We start from the raw sequence: 16,941 nt of genomic DNA, 5'->3' as shown, positions 1-16,941 counted from the left end.
TTTCTCCATATCGATGCACTGCAAGTTACCCCTTCCAAATCAGGTATACTCATCCACATGGCTGAAAACGACAATCCATGATCTAGTGAAGATGAATTTAGAACATGATCCAAAGACTCAAGTGTCTCTTCTAAGGATAACGTGGCATCCTCCAAATATTGTACATAAGTATCCACACTCACATCAAACTTGAAAGAATAATACTTGTAGAGAATGAACTAGAGGGTCAGAGTGTTCCCTCAAAATAATTGAAGAAGGATCATCTCTATAAAAAATAAGATGACTATCATAAATTATGTTTCTCAAATCTGCAATATAGGACTCCATGAACAAAGCTACAATGTTTGTCAAGTATTCATCCCATTGAACTATATCTCGAAGACAATGTATATCCTATTTCATTGAATCACAAGAGACCAAAACTATAGCAACATCCACATCAACAGGTGCAATGGTAGATGTGATATCAATAGGAGGAGATGAAAGGAAAGGCTCAAGAATTAGATCACATGTGAGAACACCCAAGTTCAAGTATCCAAATCTCTCCTCAATGTCCGGATCCACACAATAAGTGTGATTAACAACTAAAAAATCAAACTTATCAATAGGAACAAAATCTGAAAAGGAGTACAATTGAGATGCATGATCCATTTCCCCAGAAGCAATAGATCCTTTCCCAATTGCATTCATATATGTATGATTGCCCATAAAAAATGGGGGCATGTTGCAAGGCTCAAGTGAAGAAAATGTATACTACGAAGATGCCATATGACAAGAAGCTCCTGAATCTGGAAGCCATCTCCCTAAATCATGAATTTTAGTAGTACAAAGAGATTTTCCTTTACTTTTACCAAAAGTGTGATCCTTTCCTTTATCAAATTCTTTTTCTTTGGAAGAAGAAGCTAAAGTAGACATTATAGAAGGCAAATTGATTCTATTCTTCTCAAGAAGATGTTTTAATTCATCAATATTCTTTTTCTAACATTGTTGTTCATTATGTTCTAACTTCTTGCAATATGCACAAAAAATCTTCTCCTTATATGATTTCCCCTTAGGCGAGGATGTAGAATCGCCTTGTTGTGGAGAGGATGATTGTGCTCTATCTTGTTGTGGATTTGGCTTAGACTGCTTTTGGTTCTTGCGTGTTCCTTTCTTACTTTGATTCCCTTGATTAGCCACCAAAGCCTTGGACTTTGAAGACTTGAGAATCCCCATCCCGATCAACTTTGATTGTTCAAGTATCAACATCTCCGTGAATGCATCAAATGATGGTGGAGTGAATGAGGCACCTTGAGTCAACTGATGGACGTGGGAGTTAGAAACAAGGTTGCATATTCTGATGGAATCTTGTCCAACAAATTGTAAACCAATTGAGCATCCTTCTTGTTAATTCCATAATCCTTATTCTTTTATCTTAGCTCATTTTATTTCATGACATAATCTTGGATTGTATCGAAATCCTTTGGATCCAACAATGGGAGTTTATTGTAGCCCCTAATCTCATCACCTTGACCATACAATTTGGCAGATATATCCCGAGCATCCTTGACTGTAGTACATTTCTCAATGTGAAAAATAAGGTCATATGATACATAATTTCTCAGAGTTCCAAGAGCCATAAAATTTTTAGCGAGTCATTCCAATTGAGCATTAGGTTCAGCTAGAGTTGTCATTGTTCCATTTATGTAATGAATGAATCCTTTTTCCATTAGCTTACTCCATGCTTTAATTTTACATGATGCATAATTATGTGGAGTTAAAAGTGGAAATTTAGGAGAACCCATATGAAAAAATGAAAGAGCGCAAGATAGAGAGAGACAATCGCACAAGACACCCCCCAAATTCAGACAATCAAAGAACCCCTCCCAAAAATGATGTTTTGACACTTTATATTTAGTGCGATTACAATGGCCACTTGCAAAAAAAGGAAAAAGTGGACTTATTATTTCAATGTTTACAAGTTCTCAAAATAAGCTATATCAGACTCAAAATACTAATGCAAAAGACCTTATTGAGAACTAAGCATTACATATGCCAAATTAGGAAAACAAAAATGGCCATATATTGAAAGTACAAATTCTACTCACAATCACTACAAAATGATAGCATAAGATTGAAGTAGACAAAAAATTATGCACTTTAAAAAAAAATGACACCTAAAAAGGAGTCTGTATGAGCTTGAACGAAGCCTCTAAAGTTGCAAAAATGAGGATTACTAAGCTACAATGGTAAAAATCTGATTTTTTTGAAAACTCCATGCATCAAAATGGAAAACCACCTACACCACTTGAAAGAGCACAAAATTCTTTGCCAAAACAAAGAATAGTGCATTGGAAAAGGAGGTCTTGACCCTAAGATATCACCATTTCAAAATCACCTATCAAACTAAAAATGCAAATTGTTATCCTCAATTTTCGTGTTATGAAAATTTGAGGATGCCCCACAAATTTTTTCTCATTTGTAGTTTTTAAAGCTCCATGCACTCTTTATGAGACGTAATTGTCATTGTAAGCGTGTTTATCTCTTGTTTTTCCCATTTCTCACAAAGTGTGAATTTTAGGTGTCAATCGAGTTCATAAACACGATTTGCACCAAGTATGTTTTTTAGGTGCAAATCATGTTTGTAAATCTGATTTACACCTCATCCTTCCTTTTTGCTCCCTAGATGCAAATTGGGTTTATAAACCTGATATGCACCTATTAATGCCACTTGAAGTTATTAATTGTTCCTTTGAGTAAATAAATTAGGAGTCTTTTTATTGCCTTCTAATTGATTCTCTCTACATTTTAAACTTTTTTTCTCTTCCAATTGATCCAAAGTCATGGGATTGAAGTTTTAGTTCGAACATTTTCCAGTAATCTCCAAGTATGTTTTTCTCCCTATTCCTTTTTCATAGGGTTCGAAAACCATTCTTTTTCTTGATATAAAATGTGAATGCTTGTATGATATTTCCTTTGATTTATGGTGTAACGTGGGTTCATAGTCCCATGAGTTAAACGATTTTTGTGATATATCTCAAGTGTATGGATCCAAACGACATATGTTAATGTTGTTTCTCTAGTTTTTTTATATCATTCTTGATGCAACCCTAATCTTGGTGGAGCACAAGTCTATGAACCTGAACTCCACTAAGTTTAGGTGGAGTTTGGGTTCAAAGGCTTGTGCTCCACCTATTTTTCTTTCTATGTATTATTTTATTTTGGTGTTTTACGAGGCCATAGGCCCGCCATATACCATGTGTACTTAGTGTAAGATGGTTCTATGACCCTATCTTACACCACTTTTTCTCTTCCGCAAGTGTTGGTGGTGCGCGGGGATATAAAAGTGCACATCACTCATCCTATGCATACACAGTTGGTGCTCGGTGGGGCTATAGCCCGCCATGCACCAAAGGTTGGTGTATGGTGGGTTCATAAACCCGCCAAACACCAAATCCTATCCTTTCAAAGGTGTAAGGTGGGGTTACCAACTTGCCCTACACCAAGCATGTTGAGTTTTTCCTTTGTGGTATATGGTACACCTTGAGTCTTTTTGTATTGTGACCTTCGCTTTCAAAGGTGTATGTCGAGTCTATAAACCTGCCATGTACTTTTCCCTTCCTCTTAGGTGCAATTCAGGTTTATAAACCTGAATTACACCTGTTTGCCACACACTCAAGTGTATGTGTATCTCGAACTTGTAAACCCAAATTGCACTTGTTACACACATGTAAATGGGGGTTTTAAGCCCAATTTACCTTAGAACTACCAAATTACTATGAGGGTTTTTGGAAACCCTAGATGGCTTCAAATGCATCATTTTCAAGAGAACTATTCAATTCAAAATGAAGAAAATGATTGATCAGTTGCACCTCTCCAGTATTGATAATTTTTCCTGTCACAATGTGATTGTGCAAATGACAAAATCTTCTCTGAGCAAGAAGGTGATGAAGTTCAAGAAGCAAGACCCCCATTTGGTCTTCTCGCCTTCTTCAGTCACATCAAATATAGATCACATAACAGATATAGAAATAGGTCATGTTGACCTATCTGAGTTTCTAAAGAGGGTTAAGCAACCTTCCTCCTATAACAAAATGGAATCTATTATCAATAGTGGAATCCATCTAGTGGCGGCCTTCCCTATGTTTGCTCAAGACCTTGAGTTTGTCATGGTAGTTGTGAACCATTTTGATCTAGTTAGTAAGAGTGTAAAAGATGAAACTGGAAAGAAGTTGATTAGGCTGGATGAGGACTTCTTCGACACTATGTTTAAGTGTCCCAACATAAAGAAATATTCAGACATCAAAATACAATTAGTTCTAGCTTACTTTGATAGAAATTCTGACAAGTGTAGGTGGAATGTGAATGAAAATTGGTTGAAGACCCCAAGGCCTACCATTGCTAGATGGAAAAACCTCTTCCTAGATGTGAATTAATTGAAGAAGTTAATGATTTGATAGCCCTCTTGAGTAGGGTGAAAGGTCTTCCCACTTCTAACACCTACTATATATGGATGTATCAATATATCCATGTGATCAGACATAATAAGGAGAAGATATTTTGGGGAAAACAAATCAATGATGCCATTTGTGAGAAGATTTCCAAGGTGCCTACCACTCTTAAGTTCTACATGACCTCCTACTTGGTGTACGTTGATGCCAAGAAATGAGAGATTTTCTAGGTTTATCCGCAACAGGTGCTAGAAGGCAAGTTATTGTGCATGAGTACTGCTCCCAGTTGATATTGAGAAATAGTCACAATCATTTTTGGGTGGTGAATAATGATTTCTTCAGATACTACATGTTTATGTTGAATAAGAATTTATACAATAGAAGGGTATCTGACCATTCTTGGGATGTGGTAAGTGAATATGGATGCATATTCTTGCAATTTCTAACTTTTACATATCTCAGGGTTGGGTGTTTTAATGGCAAGCCTTTCATGCTCCCAAGATATCCCTTAGACAAAATTGTGTTGATGGAGGTGGCTCGTCAAGTGGTGGCAGTTCATGAGGTCCAGTCTGGTTTTCATAAAATAGGTTTAAAGTTTTCTCTCACCATTGGAAGACATTCCATTAACTCAATCTTCAAAGCCAAAGAAATGAATGAAGAAATGAGAAGAGTAACCATTTGGTTCTTCAAGGCAAGGAAGTACTTTGATTACAGATGGATGAGAAATAAGATGAAGAAGGCATATGTTCATGTGCATTATATTGAAGATGTTTGGGCCGATTGCCGAACTGAACATGACATTAGAAAGCTTGATGATTGCTAGTTGATAATTGATCAAATTAGGGAGTTCGATCTTGCTGACATCCTCGATGATCTAGAAGAGGACGATAATGTCTTGGACCTTACCTATGTTGAAAAGGTCTCTTCTACTCCTCTGCCTTTGATCCAATGGTCGCAAAAAGAATCAACTTCAATTAGAGATCAATTTCACAGTATTCTTACAAATAAAAATGTATGGATTTCAAGCAAATGTATTACGTTGAAACCCTTCTCCTCTATTTCTGATGATGACAATGTTGGCCCAATGGGAAAGAGATCATAAATTAGAACCAAGAACAAACACGATCCCACTACTCCAGTAAAGGCTCCCAAATTAAAGTTCATGGCTAGAAATACGAAAGGGAAAGCTCAAGAAGAGCCATCGACCTCTAATGTTCATAAGACACAAGAATCTAAAGTACCAAATGAATAGTTGGAAGGTGATCATCTTGATGTAGAACCAATTGGTGTTGATCCATTGGAAGAAAGTTAAGAAGGTGATTAGGAACAAGATGAATTTAATGAAGAAGGATCACCAAAAGAAGATGTCCTTACCCCATGTATTTCTTTCTTCACCTACAATACAAGTTCCCATTTCTACTTCCGAGTCAAAGCCTCTAGTGGTCACTTGCATTTCTCCTAGAAATGGTATTCATGTATCTTCTACTAGTGCTAGTGAGTCTTCCCTAGATAATCCTCATGACAACATTGAGAATATTTTCTCTACTTTTCCCATGTTTTCTGAAGTGTCTGCCACCACATTGTTAGATGATTTTGACAAGTTTATGACTAAGACTACTCCTAGATCCGATGAATTATCCCTTGAAAATCCTACCAATGTTGTCACTGGGACATCTTCTATTGTAACTGCCATTGTTCAAGATTTGGTCAATCCTTCTCAAGATGTAGTGGTAGGTGATGATGATGATTCAACTTTTCCACCATGGTTATTTTCCAATGCACCTGCAAGAAAGAAGCGGGCAATCTCACCTAAATATTTTGATTTCAATCAACTTGTTCCCATCAAACCCAAAACTACAAAGAAAGCTAAAACTCTATCAAGAGTAAAAGTTGACAAAGCAAGTAACAAGTCTGTCGAGGTTGTTGTGCCTCCTCCAAACACAGACATGGATAAGATCCAAGAATCAGACTATGCAATTCACATGATAGAACTAGGGAAGCATACTCATGATTCTATTGCACAAGATGCTCAGTCATCGTGGGAAGCCCTTGTATCTAGATATAACAAAGATAAAGAAAAATGGATCAAATCAAGGCATGAATTGAGAAACTCATCTCAATTCTTATTAAAGTAACTAAGTCCTCAGAATCTATTTAATCAATACATTCATCTCTAGATGAATATGTTTTAAAAAGAGATAAGAAAGAAAAATCACGAAGCAAGGGCATAGGGGAATGGGAGTCAAGGTACATGGCTCATAAGCTTAGCTTGCTATAAGAATAGAGGTGGACAACACCATGGAATCCTTCTCCCAGGAATTTAAAACATAGGAGATAGAATTTGAAGCTTGGATAAAGTTTGAGGACTTTGATCTAGATGAACTCATCCAAAATGGTGTTATCCCTTCACAATGCATGTATGTTGAGAAATCAGAGGCGTTGGAACATCAAATAAATATTATAGAGCACCTAGTCAAGGACATGAGGAAATCCCAAAAAGAATGTGTAGATATGAAGGAGATAGTTGCTAAAATATTTGAAATTCCAAGTGCTTTCCTTGATGAGAATGAAAAGGTCCTTGATGTTGATGAAATTATTAAGGAGTTCAATTTTCTTGTGACTACTGAATTTGATAGAGAGGACTTCTCTTTGTCCTCAATAGATAGATTGGTTGACCTCCAATTCATCTTGGATTTTCTGGATTCACTTTTGAAGAAACACAAGAAGTGTTGTATTGATTTAGAGAGTTCCATCACTAGGGTCAAGGTCAACACTAGCCATACCCAGGGACACATTCATTTTCATATTTTCCCAGTGGAATTTTGTTATGTCAATTGACACCTCAGGTGTCATTTTGTATATTCTCATGCGCATGTGTTGAGTGCACAAGTCCTAAGTGAAATAGAACTCTTCTTTTGACTTAGCCTTAGAATTAGTTATAATTTCCTATTTTCATGCTACACCCCTCTCCTATATATATGAAGGTTATTATAGTAATAAGGATCTTTTTTACATCATTGTTTATGCAACAAAACTTGGCCAAAGTGAAGAGAAAATTGAGACTTGGTGTTCATTTTGTAAAATTTGTAATTTAATCAAAGAGGAGATAAGCTTGGCATTCACACTTTGTTTTGAGAATAGACTTATGTATGGTACAAATGTTCTTATATAATTTGTATCATATTTTATTAAATGATTAAAGTTGAGTATAGTTCTTGGTACTAAATATTAAAAATATTTTTGAGTCTTTACAAGTAATACTTGAGTTACTTTGAAAATTTAAGAATTGGAAATTGGTTGAGAGAGGGTTGTTTTAAGTCTTTGTGTTGTACGAAGTATATGATTAGAGTAAAAAATCTTTTAATATATTTGTAAGTCTTTGAGATGCTAATATGTCTGGGTTACAGTGGCTGATAGGAATTAAGTATTCAAAAGAATTTTTGAGTTCTTAGAGTGCATAATTCTCATCCCAGAGTCATTTTTAGAAAGAGGGAAGTAACGAAAAAAATTGTTCTTCCATGGACACTTTACTTCCTAGTTAGCTTAGTTTTAAACATTACTACAAGATTAAAGTTGTTTTAGTGAAGGAAATTCATTCTTAAAAGAGAATTAGATATATTTGGTTCTGAAAAAAGAGAACTAAGTTGTTGTGTCATCCTGGAATAGTGTAAAGTTGCCAGGTAGATAGAATAGAAAGCAATTATATTAGAATCACAGAAATGCCAAAGTGTGGAATCACAAAGCACCTCTAATCTCGCACAAGCAATATGAAAGCCAACATATTTTAAGCTAAATTTTTTTCTAAATAGATGGGAAACACTACGAGTTGATATATTGATCCCATGCATTTGAAAAGTTGCTTGATGCTGTCAAGGCAATAAAGCTCCTAATCTGGTACAAGTAACATAGGGCCAATAAAAATAATGTTCTTCTAAAGAGATCACAAGGCAATGTGGACTACAAAATTTGGAGGAGGCTACCAAACAAATCCCATCTGAGGAGATATAGTAAGAAAAAAATTAGGGTACAATACAAGCTCCCAAATTAAATTCTTTTCTACAATAGTCAAGCAGATTTAATAAATGTAGGAAATGATTATGGAGAATGCAGATTCAATAATGGTGCCAATTAACAAAGTAGCTTGAACACCCTACACAGATCTTATGATACAACCTCTAATACAATGTATAGGATACCAATATAGGATAGAGAATATTATTTTTGCTAAGACTCAATAATATTTTACCAAATCTGATAAAAATATGCAAAAAAATGAAATATGACAGAAAAACTAATTCTGCAATTTGTAGTTGGGGAGGGGGCCTAATGGTTCTCCAACTAATTTTTTTCCTACAAAAACAAATTTACCTAAACATAGGCAAATTTATAGTCAAAATTCATGGAAATGGCGTCCTGGATGCAATGTCAATGTCCAATAAGCCTCAAATTGCACCAATATCTCTCCAATGACTATCCATGACACCCCATTGGCTTTGATACCATGTGAGAATTTTCGTATATCAACCCAAGATCTAGAGGCCAAATGAATATCACATAAGAGAGAATAAATGTGACAAGAATAAACTGTATTCCTATTAAGATGCAAAATACCCAACTAAGTATAATGTACATGAGCCTTCTTATAAAGGCAAGGCATGAGAGCACACAATCATGACATGTGGCTCAATGAGATACAAGGGTAGGTGACAGTAGGTAGGAGAAATAATAAAATATTGTACAAGAGGCAGATTACCCACCAAAGGTGGAATGTGACAACAAGATAAGACCACAAAAGGTGGAATTTCTTCTACAAGCAACTTCCCTATGTGCACATTTCCCTAAGAATCTCATATGCAAACTACAATGAATGCATTATCCTTAGTCAACTTAAGTAAAGTGTAATTATGAGACATAATTTACACCAACACAATTGTAGTATCTTATTCACATAACACATATACTCATTTTTTATATACACCATAGTAACATCCTCTCTAACCAATGTATTTTGCAACAAGAATACATAGGACAAGAAACTCTACCAAAACTCAAGCATAGAAAAAGGGAAAGAAACTTATTTATCCATAAGCTCTACATTTTTTATCTTCCTCATCATGTGCAAGATTCACCTTCCAAGCTCATTCTTCCCTTTCATCTCCATAAGAAAGATATCCTTTTTCACCTTCTCTAACTTTCCTTCCTTTCCCTTCACAAGAAAGAGTTCTCGTCTTTTTCTTCCTACCAAGACCTCTATAGATCTCAACCCTAAAACCCATTTCTCACAAACCCTAACTCGTCACTTTCAAACAAGTGGGATTTTGAAGGGTCCCATCAAGCCTAAAGGACACTATCACATGATCTAAAGGTCCCTAATCCCAAGGTATTGATCCTAGGGGCCTATTTTTGTAACAAAACCCATAAAATTGACCACACAACACCTTTTTGAAACTCGCACAAAGACCCAATCGATTTTGCCTTAACCCAAAAGTGTTTTCAAACTCAAATCTCCTCTCTCATCACATTACCCTAAGTTCTATGCTCTCTCAATGGAATATATTCCTTCATCACTTTCTATGGAAAATAGGTTATCCTTGCAACACCTTCACAATATATTTGATTAGGAACAATCCTCTTTTCTTCCTTATATTACACATTGGTCAGCTATCTTGCATTATCTAACCATAAGCACAATTAGATTATCATAATATTGCATATAAATTGTACAATCCAAATTCCCAATAATTTTACTTATGAATTATTTAAACATCATTTCTTTGCAATCACATATTCTATCAATACTTCATATGCACATATGCAATCATTAGATATCAATAATCAATTGGATATATTGGAATCTTAGATTTTAATTCTATTTTGACTTTCATTCTAATCAGAGCAATGCATACTTACAAATAAAAAAAAAATCTAATAGAATAGCATTACTTGCATTCTACCACCATTTGGTTTTAACTATGATATGTGCAACAATTCAGGTTGCATTAATGATGTGGGGTCTTACAAAAGAGATCTTGTAGTCATATAAAATCCTTTAAATCAATACCCAAATATCATTCTATATTATGTAGCATGTTTTATTATTTCATCAAACAAGGAAGACAAAATTATATTAAAGGAACTTATTATAGATTTCTACTATAATAAAATTTTCAAATTATTACATTCATCTTGATACCTTCTATATATAACATTGCACCTAATAATTTCAATATCACAAGTATCTAAAACCTCATAGGTGTTATAACATAGGTGTACCCTTGCCTTAGCCATGATTCCTACACAAACATTCCATCATCTAACACAACCATAGTTACCCTTCCTTAGTTCCCATGGTAGTTCCCATATCAAGATTATTACACTTAAGAGGTTAAAAACATCATAAATTCCTTAGTTTCACATTCCTTTCACTACTTTTTGGTATTCTAACAAATCCAAGTGCATTATAATATGCTCATATTATGACCTATTTTAAGCATTTGGAGAGAGAGAGGGGGGTACAAGGAGAGATAAGTCTAGATAGGAAGATAAAGAGAGGGGTGGAGAGGAGATGAGGAAGAAAAAGTTTGATGGTTGTATTGGTATATTTAATTCTTTTTGAAAACATAAGATAGAATAAATAACTAAAGAGGAAAGAGCTTCTAATAGATTTGACATGATAAAAAATTCACAAAATAACCCTTGGTCAACAATCAAGTTTCAAACCACCCCAAAAATGCTATGCAGTAGGTTGAAAAAGTACACATGGTTACAATTTCACTCACCTACTAGTACTTTATATTATAGCTTAGATGGGAATGAGAGTGTTGATCAAGTGACTGTGAGTGTGTTGAATCATGGAACCGACAAATAAAAGTAGAACTTATTTGACCAAAGGACAACATGAAAACAAAAATAAAAGATCAGCAATCCAAACAAAAATCTCTTTACTTGACCACATATTTAATTAAATTATTAAATTGTTTCTATGATGACAAACGATATTATGTCAAGATTATAATATTATAGTAATTATAGCAAACATTTTGACGAATATTTATTGAAAGTGTTCATACATAAAAAATCACTTTTTATTCAAGGATAAGAATAAAAAGTAAAATGAATATAATGATATGATATAATAATTAACAAAATATAGATATGCTAGTTTTCAAAATATGGATATGCAACACTTTCTTATCCTTCTAAGAAAACAAACACCAAGTTTGATGTAAACACATTCAACTTTTTTGATGCAAAGGAAGGGCATTTGACTTTTCATGATTTGAATGTATTCAAAACAAAAAGTGATGATGATAGAATGATAGAATTAGACTTATATATTTTTTTTTAAAGTGTAGTTTTTAAAAATAGTTTTTTCTTTTCATTTTTATTATTTTTATTTTGTTAATTATGTAGATGATCATTATTATTATTGACAATTAAAAGGAACAAAAGGGTTAGTTTTATTTTTTAAATTTGATATCTGCCAGCTTATATGTTAGTATAAAATTTCTTTACACAGACTTTATATTGTCATTGTAATACGTCTTATGTTAATGCTTTTTGCAAACCACTCTCAAACATCATGTCAACATATACATGAAATATAACTTAAAGTATAAGAAAGGAAAAAGATATTGAAATGCGACTTATATTTTAATGGGCATATAAGTCATTTTCAATAATAAAAAAAAAACAATATAAAAAAACTTATTTATCATGTATATCAAGTCATGTTTAATATGAAAAAAAAACAATTTAAAAATAACAGGATCCCATTTAAAAAAAATTAAATTCCAGTGCTGATTTTTGCTTTAGATTTTTCTTTTAAAAATAGCTTGAAGAGGGGACCCTTAGCCTTGCACCTAGTTTGACTTGCAACTTGAAGACCATGTTAGTGCTCATTTTCTTCCCTCGTCTTCTTGTAGAGAAGCTCTAATGTTGAATACTTCCTTTTTTAAACACCTCAATTAATGACGAACAATTTACAAATTTCTTTTAACAAGTATTAAAAGATTCAATACGTATTAACCTACTAACCAAAGTATTTTTAGTAATATTTTTAGCGGATAACGACTGCCAATTAAGCTTGGATGAGTCGACATGTAAATAGCAGAGACCTCCATTAGTGAATGCCCAAATAACTCTCTCCACGTCATACATCACAGGCTGCGGAAGAAGATTGTGTCTAAATCCCACTCCTTGTAACAAATATTAAAGCTCGGTTTAATTGTCAATGTACCTCTCAATCACAACTAAAATCTCCCCATTTCATATAATCAAACATTTAATAATCCCAATGCCGAATTGAAGCCTCATGGGTCCCGAATTCCTACAAAAAAATTGATGCTTTTTCATGCAATTAGTTAATCCCCTGGTCCCAGACGAAACTTTCACAAGAACAAATCAAGTAATTTAGCCAGGCGTGATAAGTGTTAAAAGTGATGAACTGAATCAACACTTGTAATGTGCACACGTCGCCTGCAAGTCTAGACTGTCGCCTTAAAAGATCATAAATTAATTTCAGCGATTACAGTAAATCTTGCCATTTTTAGGTACAAGTCCCTTTGATGCTTTTTTCCTTTTTGCTTTATGATATCGGTGTTTTTCTGTCTTTTTCAGTAACCTATTGAAGCTCCCGAGAGATCGGAATCTTGCCCATCTAGTCATTCATTTGTTATCCGGTAACCATCCTTGTCCATGCATTTTGAATGAATGAAAGAAACATTATTTCAAATTTTACCCAGTTTTATTTGATGGAGATAATTTTGTACCCTATAAATCAAGGCCTAGTTGATCTAAGTTATAGTATAACAGGTCTGTTTTGCTGCTACAGTCAATCTTTGCAATGGGTAGCTGTTTTTTCTTGTCCTATTCCTTTCTTTTTTCTTTTCTATTGGTATGCTCCGATGCTTCCCACCGTGTCTCGGATGAAACCAGTTTGGAGGCCCTCCAAATGACCAAGCCAAGCCCTAATTTCAATCTGTCTATCTCCCAATTTAATAAGACAGCTTATCACTTTCAGCCTCTAAAGAATTGGATGAACGGTATGTGTAAAATTGTGGGTTTTACAAGGGCTTTTTTTGTATGTAACTTAAAATTATGAATGTTATATTTTCCCTGGTAATTAGGGTTATTTGGTTTAACAATTGTTTATGCTGACCTGGAAGTATTTCATTTGTGCATGGGGCGAACGATGAAGATCCTAATGGTGAGTAAACATGATATATCTTAATCTATTATGTATTTTATTGTTTAAGTTATATGCATTCTGAAATAGCGTTTGAACTCTGCAGCACCATTTTTCTACAAGGGCTACTATCATCTGTTCTACCAATATAATCCTCTTTCGGCTAAGTGGGGGTTGATTAGATGGGGGCATGCAGTTTCTAGAGATTTGATAAATTGGGAGCACTTGCCTGGAGCGGCTCTGTACCCAGATAAATGGTATGACATTAATGGCGCTTGGTCTGGTTCTGCAACTTTTTTGCAAGAGGGTGGTGCTCCTGTTATTTTATACACAGGCAAGACCAATGAATCTATACAAGTTACAAACATGGCAGTTCCAAAGGATCCCTCAGACCCTTTACTAAGGGACTGGAAGAAAGTTGCAGAGAATCCTGTCATGATGCCTGAGGGTAAAATTAATAGCAGTTCATTCAGAGACCCAACTACCGCCTGGTTGGGATCAGACAATAAATGGCGAGTCCTGGTGGGGAATAAGAGGGATAAACAGAAGAGAGGAATGGATTTGATTTACAAAAGCAAGGATCTCAAGAAATGGGTCAAGGCAAAACACCCACTTCATTCTGCAAAGCACATTGGTATGTTTGAATGCCCAGACTTCTACCCCGTTTCCATCCATGGAAATGATGGTCTTTTGAAATATGTGTTGAAGAACAGCTTGGATGATTCGAAGGTAGACTATTACACTGTGGGCAGGTATTTCCCCAAATTGGACAGATATGTGCCTGACAACGGATCTGTGGAGGGCCCAAATGGGCTTAGATATGACTATGGCAAATTTTATGCCTCAAAAACATTTTATGATGATTATAAGGGAAGAAGGATTTTGTGGGGATGGATTAATGAGTCTGACAGTGTGGCAGACGACATCATAAAAGGATGGGCTTCTGTTCAGGTAATCCTGAAAAGACTTTTAAGACACAAATTGATGTATTCAAGGGCAGCATTAAATAGTAATTTCCACATTACTACTGTGCATAACTTTTGCAGGGTTTATGTGGGCTCTTAATTTTGATTGCAGGGGATACCGAGGGTTGTAAGGCTTGACAGCAGCAGCAGGAGGAGTCTCATTCAATGGCCTGTGTCTGAGGTGGAAGCTTTGAGGGGCATCAGTGTAACAAAACACAATGTGGTATTAAAGAGGGGATCAGTCAGGAAGATAGATGGACTGAATTCAGGAGCAGCACAGGTAAGTACATAATCAAAGTGGGGGTAGCAAATTGATCTTGTGAATGGTATAATTTTTTTTAAAAATTTAATATTGGATTTTGTGTACAGGTAGATGTGGAAGTTCAATTCAAGATAGACAATAAAGTAGAAGACCATGTCTATGAAACAGTGGACGACATGGATGTTTTCACCAATGCTCAAAAGTTGTGCAGCAGGGGTAAAAATATTGATGAGACTCCACAGGGATTTGGGTTAATGGTTTTGGCATCAGATGATCTGAGAGAAAGAAGCGTTGTTTCTTTCAGATTTTTCAAACAAAAATCAGACGACCGGCTAGGGAAAGTGGTGTTGTGTGTCGACCAAAGCAGGTTCTGACTCCATTCGCTCTGCATTGTTTGCATTTAATGATAAAACTTTAGTTTCATTTTTTGGCATGATTAACTGTCACTCTGATTAAATGGTTACAATGGGCAGGTCATCTTTAGGCACTAATGTGGACAAAACAAGCTATGGAGGATTTGTAAACCTGTCTCCTCATCGGAAATCTCTGTCTCTGCGAGTTCTGGTGAAAATATTATAGTCAATTTACAATCTAAATTTTTAAGACATCAAATCTCCACAATCCATAAAATTGCCTTCTAGATTAGACTGTCTATGCTAATTTTTTTAAACGATAGTAGTGTAATTGTATGAACAGGTGGATCGCAGTATAGTAGAGAGTTTTGCAGAGGGGGGGAAAACTTGCATAACATCAAGGAGTTGTCCCATGTTGGCAGTGAATGAGAAAGCCCATTTATTCGTGTTTAATAATGGAGATTCAAATGTTATTCTGCACAGGTTGACAGCATGGCACATGAAAGATGCCCGTTGTAAATATTCATCAATTTTGTAGAGATCAACATTACGGGGACTGTGATTATTTTGCCCGTTTGCTTGACTTCACAATACAAAACAGATGAGTTTATTACAAAAGGGTGAACTTTCGCTATGGTTTCTTAAATGAATGTGACAGCTTTGTTTGTTTGCTGCCATTTTACCGTTGTGATCGAGTTTTTGTTGTCCATTTTGAATTCTAGCCTAGTGCGACACTTATAATTTTAGCTGTTTTGCAATCTGCTATCTCAGTTATTTTAAATCATATACAGCATCCAATATACTTGAGATTATTTTTATTAATAAATTAATGGACAATCATGACCTAATTATTTTCAAAATTGACAAGGGCAATGTAATGGTCATATGGATAGGCATTAGTGCATCTACAAAATGCATAAACTTCTCTCTAATACCATTAGCTAGAGAATGGTTTCTTTTAAACCTTCTCCAAATTCTTTAAAAAAGTCAAATTGGTTTTGTCTTTTACCTTTTTTAATCATGCAACTAATTAGAGTATTTTACTTTAGTGACCCCTCACATTTATGACATTCTCAAATTTCGCAAAGTTTGCACTTCTTTAATATCCATCATTAACGCCATAGGATCTCTTAATTATAAATTGGCATCTTTCCTTGCCAAATTAATATTTGCCCTCATAAGAAAATATGACTCCTTCATTAAAGATTTCACCCATTTTATCCAATTTGTTAAGAAAATTAGGTTAGATAGTAGTGACCTATTAATGAGCTTTGATGTTTTCTCCCTCTTCACCAAGGTTCTATTATCAACTCTATTGTGATTGTAAAGTACAAAGTGAATGCTACGATTGTAGATTTAGTAAAATTATGCTTGAGATCAATATTTTTTTTCTTTCCAAGGCTCTATTTATGAATAGGTTGATGGTGTGGTGATGGGTTCCTTTCTTTCTTTAATTATAGGCAACTTTTACATGGAGCAATTTGAAGAAATTGCCCGTATTTCCTCTCTTCTGAATCCAAGTTGGTGGAAGTAGTATATGGATGACACCATTATTTGTTTACCCCATGATCTAGATAAGTTAGAATAATTTCATACCCACCTATATAGCTTATCCCATTGCAACTCCTTTGCAAAAGAGAATGATTCAAACAATCAACATCCTTTCCTTGATGTGTTGCCTAATAGAAAACTTGATGGCTCCCTCGGTTGTTAGGCCTTTCACAATGTAACACACATTGACTTA

The 16,941-nt window shown here is 34.8% G+C and overlaps 1 protein-coding gene across 1 annotated transcript in view; it reads left to right on the top strand.

The window, feature by feature from the left end:
• The window catches only part of LOC131044674 (beta-fructofuranosidase, insoluble isoenzyme CWINV1), a 55,632-nt gene extending 39,817 nt beyond the window's left edge, over positions 1-15,815 (top strand). Inside the window, exons 4-8 of the mRNA XM_059210896.1 lie at positions 13,708-14,568; positions 14,695-14,862; positions 14,952-15,211; positions 15,318-15,408; positions 15,541-15,815. Of these exons, the coding sequence (XP_059066879.1) occupies positions 13,708-14,568; positions 14,695-14,862; positions 14,952-15,211; positions 15,318-15,408; positions 15,541-15,735 (1,575 nt within the window). The 3' untranslated portion in view covers positions 15,736-15,815. The remainder of the gene's footprint in view (positions 1-13,707; positions 14,569-14,694; positions 14,863-14,951; positions 15,212-15,317; positions 15,409-15,540) is intronic.
• Positions 15,816-16,941: the final 1,126 nt, after the last annotated feature.

This window comes from Cryptomeria japonica, chromosome 1, assembly GCF_030272615.1.
Source record: "Cryptomeria japonica chromosome 1, Sugi_1.0, whole genome shotgun sequence".
In the NCBI taxonomy this organism is placed as follows: Eukaryota; Viridiplantae; Streptophyta; class Pinopsida; order Cupressales; family Cupressaceae; genus Cryptomeria; species Cryptomeria japonica.
Note: the sequence above shows the minus strand (reverse complement) of the source record. Positions and strands in the feature narration are given on the sequence as shown.